The sequence below is a fragment of the Rhinoderma darwinii genome, unplaced genomic scaffold (genome assembly GCF_050947455.1).
Source record: "Rhinoderma darwinii isolate aRhiDar2 unplaced genomic scaffold, aRhiDar2.hap1 Scaffold_1023, whole genome shotgun sequence".
In the NCBI taxonomy this organism is placed as follows: Eukaryota; Metazoa; Chordata; class Amphibia; order Anura; family Rhinodermatidae; genus Rhinoderma; species Rhinoderma darwinii.
In genome coordinates, this window is record NW_027461905.1 from 38,754 (window position 1) to 54,632 (window position 15,879).

At 46.7% G+C, this 15,879-nt stretch overlaps 1 protein-coding gene across 1 annotated transcript in view; it reads right to left on the reverse strand.

Moving 5' to 3' along the window:
• Window positions 1-15,879, reverse strand: part of LOC142698342 (kinesin-like protein KIF6) — a 59,882-nt gene that overhangs the window by 28,197 nt on the left and 15,806 nt on the right. Inside the window, exons 4-6 of the mRNA XM_075847905.1 lie at window positions 8,930-9,077; window positions 6,864-6,973; window positions 1,118-1,247 (exon numbers count right to left, since the gene is read on the reverse strand). Coding sequence (XP_075704020.1) covers window positions 1,118-1,247; window positions 6,864-6,973; window positions 8,930-9,077 — 388 coding nt within the window. The remainder of the gene's footprint in view (window positions 1-1,117; window positions 1,248-6,863; window positions 6,974-8,929; window positions 9,078-15,879) is intronic.

The window sequence follows — 15,879 nt, forward strand, 5'->3', positions numbered from 1 at the left end:
AGGTGTGAATGATGAGGGGACGCAGTTTTTATGGGAAACGTCTCTAGTAGGGTTGGGCCATTAAACTTCACGATCCTTCCTAAAAGAGTGATGATCCCGTGTGAATGTGAGAGAAGATCATCATCGATATCCCACACAATGAAGTGATGTCGGTCAGATGTGTGGGGTTCATCATCAGCGAGGTGCGTTCTACTCCTCCGCTCCTATAGGGTCAGTCATGGTTCAGGGTCCTCTTATACGGCCTGACACGGGGAATGTAAACGAGCGCCGATCCACAAGACCGCTCATTGACCGGCGCTCGTTGGCTCCTTCCGCAAGGAGCTATGGATGGGGTGGAGCGGACGTCACTGGGATCGCTCGTCCCCGTACATTATAATCATGTCGGCAGCGCGTCGTCGTTCACACAGGGGGATGCGCCGCCGACAACGATATTTCCTGCTGCATAAACGATACGATCAGACGATGAATGAGAGTTTGCTCGTTGATCGTCGGATCGTTGCCCTGTTTACACTGAACAATGTTTTGGAACGAGCCTTCATATGAGCGCTCGTTGCCCGATAACTGGTCCGTGTAAAAGGGTAAGGGGAGTGCCCGAGGATCCCACCACTAATCCGGATCTCAGGGCTCGGGCTGACGTCTCCAGTCCTACAGATGCCGGATTTTACACCTGCTGACTACAGAGCCATTATAACCAGTACACGAGGCCTATTCTGTTAACCCTTGCTGTCAGCTCCGTGTAAGCTAGTGTTCTCTGGTACCAGCCGTTTTGAATACAGACACATTTTTGCATAAATCAGTAGCACGTCAACACATAAAACGTTGCAATATATCTCATCCGGAGGGAAACGGCATCTTCCTGACCTTATTGCAGCCGGTTGTCCCCCTTTCCAGGATATCCAAAAACCTTTTAAATCCCCAAAAATATGATTTTGCAGTAATAGGGTGAATAGTGGACAGGAGGAGGGGGAGGGGGAGCCTCGTTCTATGTCATGGAGACTTCTACATCCCACACACAGCGGACTGAGAATAAGGGGAGAAACATCCCCAGAAGCCGTACAGTCAGACCCGCTCATACTGGTTGTGGGGGCTCCTCCATACTGGGGCGCCCCAGTCTCACCTCCGCTATCATCCGGTTGGTGTCCCCCAGGAAGAGCAGGTTCAGGGCTTCCTCCTCGGTGGCGGCCGGCTGCAGCGACAGGTTCTTCAGGTGAATGTTCTGCTCTGGATCTTCCATTATGGTCACCTTCCTGGACACAGAGACGAGTACGATTATTATTATGATGATCAATGGGGAGAAAAATGGCAAATCTGCGACAAACCGCAAGATAAAGGTTGTGCTGCGGCCGCATCGCGTGAGCGGGATCTCATCAAACTGCGCAAGACATTGTATGTGTGAACGCACTCGTAGGCTCCATGTTCAGCAGCCTGTATCCTAAGCAGCAATAAAACATCCGGGGGGGGGGGGGTTAAATATAAAGGGAATTATTGTAATAAATAACTATGGATTGGTTGGATGACAACAGATATGGCTGCCATGACCGGTCACCCAGCTTTCCCAAACTCCTCAATGGCCGATCTGCCTAATTTCTGGGATACGGCGTCTAAGGGTCATTGCCATTCAGAGTCCTGGGAAAGCAGAATATAAACCCTCAGGGAAGCTGTACCGGCGGCCATATTGCTTGTCATCACAAGGAGATAGCTCTTGACTCTTGGCAGCTTTTTATTTAAGTGTGACCAACATGGCGGCTCAGCGTCTTCCCCTTTAGATTACAATGAATCCCCAGAGACAATCCACCGGCTGCGCTATAGGCGCCGCTTCTCCTCTGTCAGATGTCGTCCGTCGAAATAGCCGAGAAAAATAAATATCTGCGGCCGCTCCATCTGTTTTGTGGCAAAGTCGCGGAGATAGGAATCAGATTTCTAACTAAACAATTACACGGCCAAGTGAGGAGGAGGAGGAGGAGGAGGAGGATTTAGTCATTTCCTACATGGAAAAGCCTATTTTTATTTTCTGGTCGGGACGGTGAGAGCGGTGATCAGCAGATCCGGTGACTCGGTCGCAGTCGGACGGTCGTATTTAGGGGCAGGTGGTTGATTCTCGTTCTTGTGCGATGTCCTGACTGCCGCTTTCGGAGATCGTTTTCCGAGCCCCCGATTCCTACCATCTGGACGGCTGCTCTGCGGACGACAGACTGAACGCAGCTGATAATTAAAACTCACGTATGTCACCGCCTGTCACGCGCTTCTCCTGGAGCCGAAGCGATCATGTAAACAATCACATTTATATACTGCAGGAGTTTGCTTAATCTCCTACCACCCGTTCAATGATTCCTGTGTTACACAAACATGGCTGCTACCTTCCAGAAACAGCGCCACTCTTGTCCATAGGCTGTGCCTGGTATTACGGCCACATGCACGTGAATAGTAATGTGCTGCACTGAACCTGGACAAGAGGGGTGCCAGTTCTGTAATAAAGCAGCCACGTTTGTTTGATCTCAATCCCTTTAAATTCCTAAAGAAATCTTAAATCTTAAAGTGTAAATAAAAGTATTAGTTGGATGCACGGCACGTTCTTCATATTGGATCACGGATGCCCATAACAGGAGTACGAATATATCCTAAAACGCTCTGTGATCCTCGTCTTCATTCTCCTCCTTACATCAGTACATTCCTCCTGCCCCCCCAAATAAGCACATTTCTGTCCTGAAATACTTTGTGCTGCTGCAATGACCCTGCTTCTTTCAGCAATGTCATAGGGTCAGTTAATGTAATTGCTCATAGGAAACTGCAGAATTTTTTAGCAATGTAAATATTTGGTAAATATTATTACAGTCCATCAGTCAGGAGGAGACGAGCTCTTACTACAGTCCATCAGTCAGGAGGAGCTCTTACTACAGTCCATCAGTCAGGAGGAGCTCTTACTACAGTCCATTAGTCAGGAGGAGCTCTTACTACAGTCCATCAGTCAGGAGGAGCTCTTACTACAGTCCATCAGTCAGGAGGAGCTCTTACTACAGTCCATCAGTCAGGAGGAGCTCTTACTACAGTCCATCAGTCAGGAGGAGCTCTTACTACAGTCCATCAGTCAGGAGGAGCGCTTACTACAGTCCATCAGTCAGGAGGAGCTCTTACTACAGTCCATCAGTCAGGAGGAGCTCTTACTACAGTCCATCAGTCAGGAGGAGCTCTTACTACAGTCCATCAGTCAGGAGGAGCTCTTACTACAGTCCATCAGTCAGGAGGAGCTCTTACTACAGTCCATCAGTCAGGAGGAGCTCTTACTACAGTCCATCAGTCAGGAGGAGCTCTTACTACAGTCCATCAGTCAGGAGGAGCTCTTACTACAGTCCATCAGTCAGGAGGAGCGCTTACTACAGTCCATCAGTCAGGAGGAGCTCTTACTACAGTCCATCAGTCAGGAGGAGCTCTTACTACAGTCCATCAGTCAGGAGGAGCTCTTACTACAGTCCATCAGTCAGGAGGAGCGCTTACTACAGTCCATCAGTCAGGAGGAGCGCTTACTACAGTCCATCAGTCAGGAGGAGCGCTTACTACAGTCCATCAGTCAGGAGGAGCGCTTACTACAGTCCATCACTCAGGATGGAGACGAGCTCTTACTGCAGTCCATCAGTCTGGAGGTGACGAGCTCTTACTACATACAGTCCATCAGTCAGGAGGAGACGAGCTCTTACTACAGTCCATCAGTCAGGAGGAGACGAGCTCTTACTACATACAGTCCATCAGTTAGGAGGAGACGAGCTCTTACTACTGTCCATCAGCCATGAAAAGAACTCTTCAATCATCTAAGTTAAGACTTCTCACAATTAGCAATCAAGGAGAAAAAATTGGTAACACTATGAATCATCTAGGTGAGGACCTCTCACAAATGTTAATTATCCCAGGGAATACAGTACCTACTACAGTCAAGAAACCTATAGACTTTAGGTAACATTTAAAATAAAATCAACATAATGGGAGTAACTAGCGCTAGCTAAGCAGGTGGATGGACTTGGTGGTCAAAGACTACGGAGACAAGATCTTACAGTGTTCAACCTGCCCTGACCATGCTTTTTGTAGAGAATATATCACATAAAAAACACCAACAACAAAATGTACTGCAATAGAATCTACTACAAGACTTATGTATCTGCCTTCTATAGTACCAAGTCCAAATCCTACAAGCTATTTGAAGCTTTGTCACTGCCGAAAATAAAAAATGATTGTGCAATGACGACACCCGAACTGTAACAAGTAAATACATACATACAATTTTGGGTCCATTGATTTACATAACATGACAATTAAAGACTCTGCAGGAATGAGTGTCTGCTTCCCCAAAATAGCCATGTCCTAACCAGGACAAATCCATCTGAAGCTAAGCATTGATAAATATAGGACGGCTGTCTGTAATTTACTTGCCTATCCACATTATTACCAGTAACAGGATACTGCGTGAAGGCCGATTTCATCAAAATACTTGTGGATATTCTGAAACCCATTTGTGCTTTTTAAAAATCAGACTCCAGCTTATTCCCATTAGTTATGGATGTATCGTGCAGGGAACGGCCCATTTACGATAGGTGCTAATGATTGTCATGTACAGATGGGCATGGAGCAGGTGTATGGTAGCCAGCTCTAGGTAATAGCGGACCCATAGGCTGACAATCACAGTAGACTCCCTTTCTACCTTCATCCTCTTAGATTCATCAACTGACCCAGGCTATGTACGTTAAAAAACGGTTATTTAGGGCAGGAGCAATTCCACTTTATTGCTCTGTAAAAAAAAAAAAAAAAAAAAAATCAAGAAAGAACCTGTCACAGCTATCAATCATCCAGGAGGATCTGTCACAGCGATCAATCATCCAGGAGGATCTGTCACAGCGATCAATCACCCAGGAGAGGATCTGTCACAGCGATCAATCACCCAGGAGAGGACCTGTCACAGCTATCAATCATCCAGGAGGATCTGTCACAGCCATCAATAACCCAGGAGAGGACCTGTCACAGCCATCAATAACCCAGGAGAGGACCTGTCACAGCTATCAATCATCCAGGAGAGGACCTGTCACAGCCATCAATAACCCAGGAGAGGACCTGTCACAGCCATCAATAACCCAGGAGAGGACCTGTCACAGCTATCAATCACCCAGGAGAGGACCTGTCACAGCTATCAATCATCCAGGAGAGGACCTGTCACAGCTATCAATCACCCAGGAGAGGACCTGTCACAGCTATCAATCATCCAGGAGAGGACCTGTCACAGCTATCAATCATCCAGGAGAGGACCTGTCACAGCCATCAATAACCCAGGAGAGGACCTGTCACAGCCATCAATAACCCAGGAGAGGACCTGTCACAGCTATCAATAACCCAGGAGAGGACAGTTCACAGCTAATCATCCAGGAGAGTATCTGTCACAGCTGTCAATCATCCAGGAGAGGATCGGTCACAGCTGTCAATCATCCAGGAGAGGACGGGTCACAGATGTCAATAATTCTGGAGGGGACCTGTCAATTATCCAGGAAAGCATTTGTCATTGTTGCCAATCACCCTGGAGTATCTGTAATCATCTCTTAATAAACTCTCAATCATCCTGGATAGGACCGGTTACCGTTGTCAACCATCCATGAGAGATCTTTTCAGTAAAGAACGTACAGGGGGGCATGGAACTGGTGCATATATTTATTTCCCCATTTTATGTCAGTCTATTCCATAGAGAATGAATGGAGCGGTAGCGTGAGCACCGCTCCCTTCAAAATGGGGACACAGGACCGTCGTTCTTATCTCTGGTTGTCCCAGCGTTTGAGCCCGCAGCGATCATACATTTATCCCCTGTCCTGTAGATAGTTGATAAATGTTTTTCGTGTGATAACCCCTTGGCCACATTATGCCTAATCGATCGCATCTCTGATCACTCGTATGAACGTTTCGACCATCGGCATGCCAGCCTGAACTGACAGACAAGGGACATAGTTTACATTTTCTTTTTGGTAAAACCTCAAGATGCGATTGCGCAAAGTGGGGAATAAGAGGCCGTAACTGGCGGATCACTCCACAAATGAATAATTTCAGCTGACGACCGGATGAAAGATTCCAACATGGTCGATCACTTTTTCAGCAGACACCGGTCGATCGCCGGGCAATCACATTTTTAAACGATCATCGCCTGAAATCTACGATGACTTTCATTTCATGTGTTTACAAAACGGTCAATACATTTTTTTTTTCTTATTACTGCAATAATATAATTATGCCAAAAATAAAACCCAGCACAGCTGACCAGTTACTCAGCGCACTGTCCATCCCGCATATGGTGGACTAAAACGGTCCATACACGTCAGATAAACCTGTCGGAGGAAAGAGATGGCCACGTGGGACGTCAACACGACTGATCCTTTACTGTTGCAGGACAAAGTCCTCGCTCCCCATTGAAATAACGGCGCACACTCTGCGTGTTTCTGGTGTATGACGGACTTACGGCTGGGTAGCCTGCATGGGATTCTGTTTATTGCGCGTTTAGTGATGTGATTTTCTCCTACACATTCATGCCTTGAGCACCCTATATTTTGTGGGTTTCCTCCTGCAGCTCAGATAAATGAGTGTTTTCTTTTCAGGTGGTTATCCGCGGCTATTCTCAATGACCGGACGCTCGCTATATCTCGTGTAATAAGCGGAATGCCTGTAATTCTCATCACCGTATAATATAGAAGGCTGGGAAACCCATCGCCAAACGCAGGAGAGATCGCGGTGGACGGGGACTTCATCAGGGCGCAAGGAACAAACTATGGCAAACCATATTCTGCACATAGGACCTGGTGTATGGAGGCAGCGTGCGGGGGATGATCGGTGCTCAAGTGACTTACGGGAGGTCTTCCAGCTTGGAGGCTTCATGTCTCGGGTCCAGCAGATCGTAGCCGCACTCATTGTAGATCTCCAGGTAGGAGATGTGCGCCGTGTAGACTTTACTACTGTCCTGTAGAAAGAAAAAGTAACAGAGAAGCACAAAGGTAAAATGCACGACACAAACATAAAACCTGCCGTGCACAAAGTCAGAACGGATTCTACAGGATATCACCCCTGCAATCCATCAGACTCCCCTACCAGCCCTCCACTTCTCATCTGCTGCCCCTCACAAGCTGCTAATAAACCTAAGAAGGCCCCGTGCACACGACCGGATTTTCATCTGTCCGTAAATACCGATCTGTAGTCATCCGTAATTTATCCATATATACGCATGGGTGTCCGTATATACAGTCCGTATTACATCCGTATATAAGGAGGCTGCAAATGGTGTCGTCAACATGTTGCATAGCAACGCTTCCGCAAATACGGACTGTTTATGGATGAACATCTGTAGCCGTCCGTATTTACGCAAGCGCCCATAGGCTTCTATGGGAAAGTCCGGCCGTAATTACGGACAAGAATAGGACGGGTTCTATCATTTTTTCAGCACGGACGCCCATCAGTAAAAATACTGAAAGTTGTCCGCGGCCAATAGAAATGAACGGGTCCGTAATTACTGATGAAATATTGATATCAAAGGGAGGTCAGAGACTTAAACGCCCGAAGATAGGGCATGTCGCTTCTTTTTCCCGCGAGACGGTTTTTCCGCTTGCAGGGAAAAAAAATAAATCAATGGGATGCATTTTTGGCAGTTTTTTTTTTACGCGTTTTTAGACGCAGTTTCCGCATCAAAAAACGTGTCAAAAACTCTGTGTGAACAGGGCCTTATACTCCAGATCTTCACTCGCAATTTTACAGAGTCTCCGGAGATAAAGTCTCCAAGCATTGTTCAGGGTCTACTCAAAGCTTATTCTTCCTGGCGATTTGCATTCTCCGAACTGTTGTCTACACCAGATACTGTACAGCAATCTAATGTAGCAAAACCAAACTACACCCTGTATTATAGAGGCTCAGCTAAGCTGTTAGGGGGGTGTCGATTAACAAGCTTGCTAAATTGTTTCGAATGAAAATCAGAAGAATAGTGAGTGCAGCTCTGGAGTATAATACAGGATGTAACTCAGGATCAGTACAGGATAAGTAATGTAATGTATGTACACAGTGACTCCACCAGCAGAATAGTGAGTGCAGCTCTGGAGTATAATATGGGATATAACTCAGGATCAGTACAGGATAAGTAATGTAATGTATGTACACAGTGACTCCACCAGCAGAATAGTGAGTGCAGCTCTGGAGTATAATACAGGATGTAACTCAGGATCAGTACAGGATAAGTAATGTCATGTATGTACACAGTGACTCCACCAGCAGAATAGTGAGTGCAGCTCTGGAGTATAATACAGGATGTAACTCAGGATCAGTACAGGATCAGTAATGTAATGTATGTACACAGTGACTCCACCAGCAGAATAGTGAGTGCAGCTCTGGAGTATAATACAGGATGTAACTCAGGATCAGGACAGGATAAGTAATGTAATGTATGTACACGGTGACTCCACCAGCAGAATAGTGAGTGCAGCTCTGGAGTATAATACAGGATGTAACACAGGAGCAGTATAAGATAAGTAATGTAATGTATGTACACAGTGACTCCACCAGCAGAATAGTGAGTGCAGCTCTGGAGTATAATACAGGATGTAACTCAGGATCAGTACAGGATAAGTAATGTAATGTATGTACACAGTGACTCCACCAGCAGAATAGTGAGTGCAGCTCTGGAGTATAATACAGTATAATAATAGTGGGATGATCAGAAACATTTAAATGTGAAAAATTAGCAAAAATAGAAGAAATCGGATGAGGGGCACATACTTTCTCGCAGCTTTGTATGTACACAGTGACTAAACTTTTTTTTTTATGTGGGTGTGTTTAAAATAATTAAAGGATAAGAACAATAATTCTATAAACAATCATACAGGAGACCCGCTGACTTTACAGACAGTCCAATACTAATAAAACTAGATCGTACCTTCTGAAGCTGTTCAAATATATAGGACAAGGTCCTGGGGATGATTCCTCTGTCGCTGTAACGCTCGGCTCCTCCGGTGATGGTGAAGGTTTTGCCGCTGCCGGTTTGCCCATAGGCAAATATGGTGCCATTGTAGCCAGTGAGCACGCTGTCAAGACAGAACGCACCACGTTATATAATAATATGAGGGACAAAAGAGGCTCAATCACCAATTTAGATTTATTCAATGATTTTGTAAGTCTGCAGAAATCAGAACCGGAAGTGTTGTCATGAGGACAGTCTCACAGCTGCAAACTAAACATTTGACACACTCGAGGCCACTCCAGGGTCTTGTACAGCAAAGTAAAGGGTTAACATATATCTGAGCCCACACAGGGCGACAAACGTAGGAACACGGGATAAATTCTGTAAATGTGGAGGGATAAATTCTGCAATGTGACTAAATGTATCTGCATCCAGCCCACATAATATACACACTAAGAAACCGCTCAGAGGTCGCCGGGTCCATCTCAGCTGGAACACAGAGGACATGTATAGACTGGATCCAAGGCGCCGACTGATTCCTCCCCTCCACCTCACGTTTGTACTGACACGACGGGACTGCTACTTATAAGTCATATTGTTTATTGTATGTATTATGTAACACATGCATAAAATAGTTACAAAGTGTCTAAATCAAGATTAATCTACAAATAGAGAAAAAAAAAATAATTATGTTTGAGTCACATTCAAAACTTCTCCAAGTATGGCCAAGGAAATGAGACGACAGCTACTCTGCTGCCAGGTAAGGAGGGGGACAGCTACTCTGCTGCCAGGTAAGGAGGGGGACAGCTACTCTGCTGCCAGGTAAGGAGGGGGACAGCTACTCTGCTGCCAGGTAAGGAGGGGGACAGCTACTCTGCTGCCAGGTAAGGAGGGGGACAGCTACTCTGCTGCCAGGTAAGGAGGGGGACAGCTACTCTGCTGCCAGGTAAGGAGGGGGACAGCTACTCTGCTGCCAGGTAAGGAGGGGGACAGCTACTCTGCTGCCAGGTAAGGAGGGGGACAGCTACTCTGCTGCCAGGTAAGGAGGGGGACAGCTACTCTGCTGCCAGGTAAGGAGGGGGACAGCTACTCTGCTGCCAGGTAAGGAGGGGGACAGCTACTCTGCTGCCAGGTAAGGAGGGGGACAGCTACTCTGCTGCCAGGTAAGGAGGGGGACAGCTACTCTGCTGCCAGGTAAGGAGGGGGACAACTACTCTGCTGCCAGGTAAGGAGGGGGACAGCTACTCTGCTGCCAGGTAAGGAGGGGGGACAGCTACTCTGCTGCCAGGTAAGGAGGGGGACAGCTACTCTGCTGCCAGGTAAGGAGGGGGACAGCTACTCTGCTGCCAGGTAAGGAGGGGGACAACTACTCTGCTGCCAGGTAAGGAGGGGAACAACTACTCTGCTGCCAGGTAAGGAGGGGGACAACTACTCTGCTGCCAGGTAAGGAGGGGGGACAACTACTCTGCTGCCAGGTAAGAAAAGGAGGTGACAACTACTCTGCTGCCAGGTAAGGAGAAGAGGTGACAACTACCTTGCGGCTAGATAAGGGAATGGCCATAAATGTCAAAGATGGGAATACAACCTATAGTGAATGTCCACACTTGAACCCCATTTTTTTTTAAATCTTAATTTTTCTGATGCAGGGCTCCAATGCCTTTGCATTGATAGAGATAAACGATACAATTCTGACTGCCACTAGAGGGAGCTCACCGCATACTGTCTTATTATTGAGCTTTATGTATCACCAATATGCAGTAAGCTCCCCCTAGTGGTGGCTGTAGACAGACATAATTTTATCGTTTAACTATGTCTATGGTGGAGATTCGGAGCACTGTTTGGGAAAAACTGAGCTCATACCTCTATAATGATGTATTAAGAAATCAATCAAAACAGAACGTAGCACCTAAAACTAACGTTGTGTTAAGAGGAGCACCCGAACTTCAGGCTGGCTATACAGGTTTATAAGACATATGCCCGTATTTTCTACTTTGCCAGAGGCACCAGCAGCGAATCAGGGCACCAATCCTGTAAGGTCTTGTTCACACGTTGCAGGTTAGATTTTTTTTTGCTGCACAAACCACAGAAAAACCCACGATTCAACATGTGAAAGGGTTTGATGGTTCACATCTACAACATGTTGCAATGACGAGTGTTTTTTGACAATTTGAAGTCCTTGTTCGCGTTCCTCCTACATATCCGCCTAAACTCCTCGGTCTACACGTGGCCACTTGCTGGAATCTCAGCTGCACATCGGTATCCAGTTAGTGAACACAACCCTTGTTATTTGGCCATTTCCAGCCACATGCGGCCTCAGGCAAAAACATTTACATCCAAAACTCGGAAGACAAACAGAAAAGATTAGCAGCCCCCGTACAGCTAATGAGATGTTAACGCCGGGTTATGAACGCAGAGTCTCCGTGACCAAGTCCTTGGCGGTGGCTCCAAAACGGGCAAAACAGCCAAACGCCGGGGTCACCGATTAAATGTGACAAATTGAACTAGGGAGGTTATTATTAGAAAATTCCTTCTGCATGAGCGCAATTCTTTAAATTGCAAATGAAAACAAATAAATAACAAGCAGAGAGAGCGCAAGCGGAGCTGAAATCAATGCGCGCCAGATGTCTGACCAAGATTCGGAAACACCAGGGGGGGGGGGGCGATGTACAAAGACGAGATTAGAAACAGCAAAATGATGCAGAATTGTCTCAGCCGCGTGACGTACAACAAAAACGTACCAGGGAAAATGGCCGGCAGCAATGACACGGGGCAACGTCCTACGTTTCCGACAATTCCATTATTCAAATAAGAATTTTTCACTATTTATAAACATGGCGGATAAAGGATCTTGTTCTACGAAGCCGAGAGATCATCAAGTAGACTGTGTGCAGTGATCTTCCAGCAGAGGACTGTTACAGAGCAGAGCTGTCAATCATATTACAGCCGCACTCAAAATTAGCTGCTCAGCAGTGTAAACATTGAGGGTAATACAGTAGCGATCAGCACAGAATAAAGCCCCTAATACACATTGAATCAATGTCGGCCAATTTCGGCAGGACTAGCCGACCATCTAATGCCTGTGGGGTCTTTCGACTCTCCCGACAGATTATGTTGGGGGAGAGACGGAACGGGCATGTTGAGTTTCAATGCCCGATCCTGTTCTTAGGAGGAGACCAGCCGCTGCCAGAGGAGTCTGCCGGCAGCTTACTACCCACTCCCCATTGCAAATACACAAGGGAGGCCGAACAGCGTTCATTAGGAACAGGAACGAGCGCTCGGCTGACAAATATTGAACTTGAATGGTCGCAACGGAAAATCAACTAAGGCCGGGTTCCCATGCAGAGTAAATGCTGCGGAATTTCTGCAACGCCATTCTGTGTGGAAATTCCGCAGCATTTACAGTATCGGCAAAGTGGATGAGATTTAGAAGATGGAAAAAAAACGCAGCGGAAAACGTTAACAAATTGACCAGCGGTGCGGAATTTAATCCCGCAGATTGTCAATTTATGCTGCGTTTTAGTTGATTTTCCGTTGTGGGTTTTCCCCATTGAATTCAATGTGGATGCAAATCCCGCAATATAAAGCCAAGTTTTGCGACTTTTGCGGAGTATTCTCTGCCACAAAAATCGCAACTACGAGAAAAAAAAAAATCCCATGTGACCGCTGCAGCCAATCAGTCTGCAGCGGTCACATGGGCTGCAGCGTCACCCGGGGAGGCCGGACTGCACAGGAGGGACGCGTTGCCATAACTGCCTAGGTAAGTATGAGCGTTTTTTTTACCACTGCTTTCCGCAGTGGAAAATCCGTCTGAATAAACGCACGCGATTTTTATACGGAATGTACTGCGGGTTCCAGGCCGGACACGCCGCGTGATTTTTACGCAGCGTATTTGACCCGTGGGAACCCGGCCTAAACCTTTATTTCTATGCACTGTTGCCCTTATTTTATTATAAGATGGCGATAAATAGTTATCAGGTGAAGTGAAGCGTCTGCAGGACTAGGAACAGGGAATACGACGTCCGCCGTGAGTCAGCGTGGAACGATAATCTCCCAGCCCAATGGGAAACCGCCCGGTCTGAATTTAGGGCTTTGATGAATTGCATTGTGGTCCATGGAAATGCTCATGTAACGTTTCTTGCAGCTCCCAGACACCTCGTGTGACAACAACGCAAAGCAGCGGCTTGTTGGGAAAATTTCCGTCTACGATCGCCAGATCCAAGCTCCAAAAGTCAGATATCCTGCGAAGCCCCCCCACACCCCACCCTCATTAGTACAAATATGCAGGACTCCAACTAATAAAAAGAGAAGAAAAGGAAGGAGCAGGAACACTGACAGCTTTGTGGCTGCGCTGACGACGAAGGGCACCGCACCAGAGGAATCCGAGCGCGGCCCAGTTGTCTTTAAATGAAGCGTGACGGATTTAGAACATATTAATACGAGCTCGGAAGACGTCCGGTTTCCTGGATTTCGCACGGAGCAGCGAGGACGCTGTATAAATAGGACCGTGTCAGAAGTGGAAATTCTCCTCTGGATATAATGAATCATCTCCCGGCCCCCGTAATGTCCACGTTACCATACGACCGGACGAAACACTCCGTTCTGACCCGGCTCTTAACCCCTTACTGCAACCGGAGCTCTGAGCTTCAGCCACTTCATGTCCCGGGACAATATTACTACTCATATAGGTTCTCTGCCTCTATGTAAATGAAAAGAATGAAAACTTCTTAAAGATCTCCGTTTGCGGTCAGTGAATGCAAACATTTGTTAACATCCAGAGGCTGAAAACAGTCCTGAACTAATACTGCTCACAGCGGAGGGGTTGTTACAGTTGTTTCCTCAAGCTAAATACATTAGCAACATAAAGCTCTCTCTTGTCCTGAGTGTGTTACAATGTATCAGGGCAGGTAAAATGTATCAGTCTGAAGTGCAGGATGTTTAACTCAAAGTGGATTGTTTAGACTGAATACAATTGTAACAAACCCTCAGCCTGGATTAAGGTTGGTGAGGACTGGGCCCCTATGAGTGAGGCCCCCTGCACACGACCGTATTTTTCATCCGTAATTGCAGACCCATTCATTTCAACGGGCTACGGACACCTTTCCGGATTGGTGTCTGTTCTGTAAAAATGATCCATAAAATATAGAACACGTCCTATTCATGTCCGTAATTACAGCAGAAGTCTATGGGCACTTCTGTAATTACAGCACGGACTCGCCATAGAAGTCTATGGGCACTTCTGTAATTACAGCACGGACTCGCCATAGAAGTCTATGGGCACTTCTGTAATTACAGCACGGACTCGCCATAGAAGTCTATGGGCACTTCTGTAATTACAGCACGGACTCGCCATAGAAGTCTATGGGCACTTCTGTAATTACAGCACGGACTCGCCATAGAAGTCTATGGGCACTTCTGTAATTACAGCACGGACTCGCCATAGAAGTCTATGGGCACTTCTGTAATTACAGCACGGACTCGCCATAGAAGTCTATGGGCACTTCTGTAATTACAGCACGGACTCGCCATAGAAGTCTATGGGCACTTCTGTAATTACAGCACGGACTCGCCATAGAAGTCTATGGGCACTTCTGTAATTACAGCACGGACTCGCCATAGAAGTCTATGGGCACTTCTGTAATTACAGCACGGACTCGCCATAGAAGTCTATGGGCACTTCTGTAATTACAGCACGGACTCGCCATAGAAGTCTATGGGCACTTCTGTAATTACGGAAGCTTTGCTAGGAGACGCCAGGTTTTCAGATGTTGCACATCATTGGTGGTTTCTTTTTGCGGATCCATTACGGATGAACTATGGACTGTATTTATGGACACCATTCCGTATATGCGGATGATTTACGGATGACTATAAATGACTACGGATCCGTATTTACGGGTGGATGAAATCTACGGTCGTGTGCATGGGGCCAGTGTTATATAATGTGTGCAAAGTGGTGTTCTGCTTTGGACAATCCCTACCTGTTAGAAGGGTCCCTTGCCCAGTGGCGTAACTAGTCCCATGGGCTCCAGGCCCCCATATAATAGTAGGGTGCCCCCATATAATAGTTTAGGCCTCTATATAGTAGTAAGAAGCCCTCCCCCATTAATAGTGCCCGATTTACGACAATGAAAACAAAAAATAAAATTGAAACTCCCTAAACCCCATTGACACAACGAGCTGCTGAGTCTTCTGCCTGGCGAAGGCGGCGCAATGCAGTGATGTCATCATGCCCCCTGCCTTGGGACCTCAGGCGGACATCCTTAGTAACCTCTAGTATGACACAGGTCTAAAACAGCCTATGGCTTATTAGAGTTTGTGGCGGGGCAGGGAGCCAATGGCTCTCTGCTCACCCTTAATAAGTTGCAGACTTTATCCCTCTATATAAAACCTGTTGCTTTATTGAGGGGCTGTATGTCAGGACATGGACTACTTTGTACTTGGGATTGGAGGGGCTCTCAAGAGTCATACATGCAGGGGTGTTACTAGGGTGCAAACAATCTCTCGCCAACTAAAGTTCGATAATGTCGCCATAAAAGTGGAATATGTGGCATATTTGTTGCTTGGCAGTTTCCATAAATCCTTTGAGAGAAGCTCATGTGCTCAACCTGTTCTTTTTCCCCCCTTCTTTTTGGGGGACACCAACCTATCAGACCTTTCCTACAGATATCCCATCTCTATGGTTAGAACACACCTTAATTAAGAAGATTTAGATTTCCTGCATCATTACATGAACAGGTAAAGGGGAGGAGCATGACACAGATGTCACCCCTATTCCATGGGCGATTCCCTATGCCATGCAGCGCCCTCTGCCCCTGAACTCGCTGGTATACGGTCGCATTATAGCTGTTTTGCCCGGAGTGTTCCTTTAAGAGCCCATTTATGGCTTGCAGCATTATGTTCTATATACATGTAAGATCTGAGGAGCC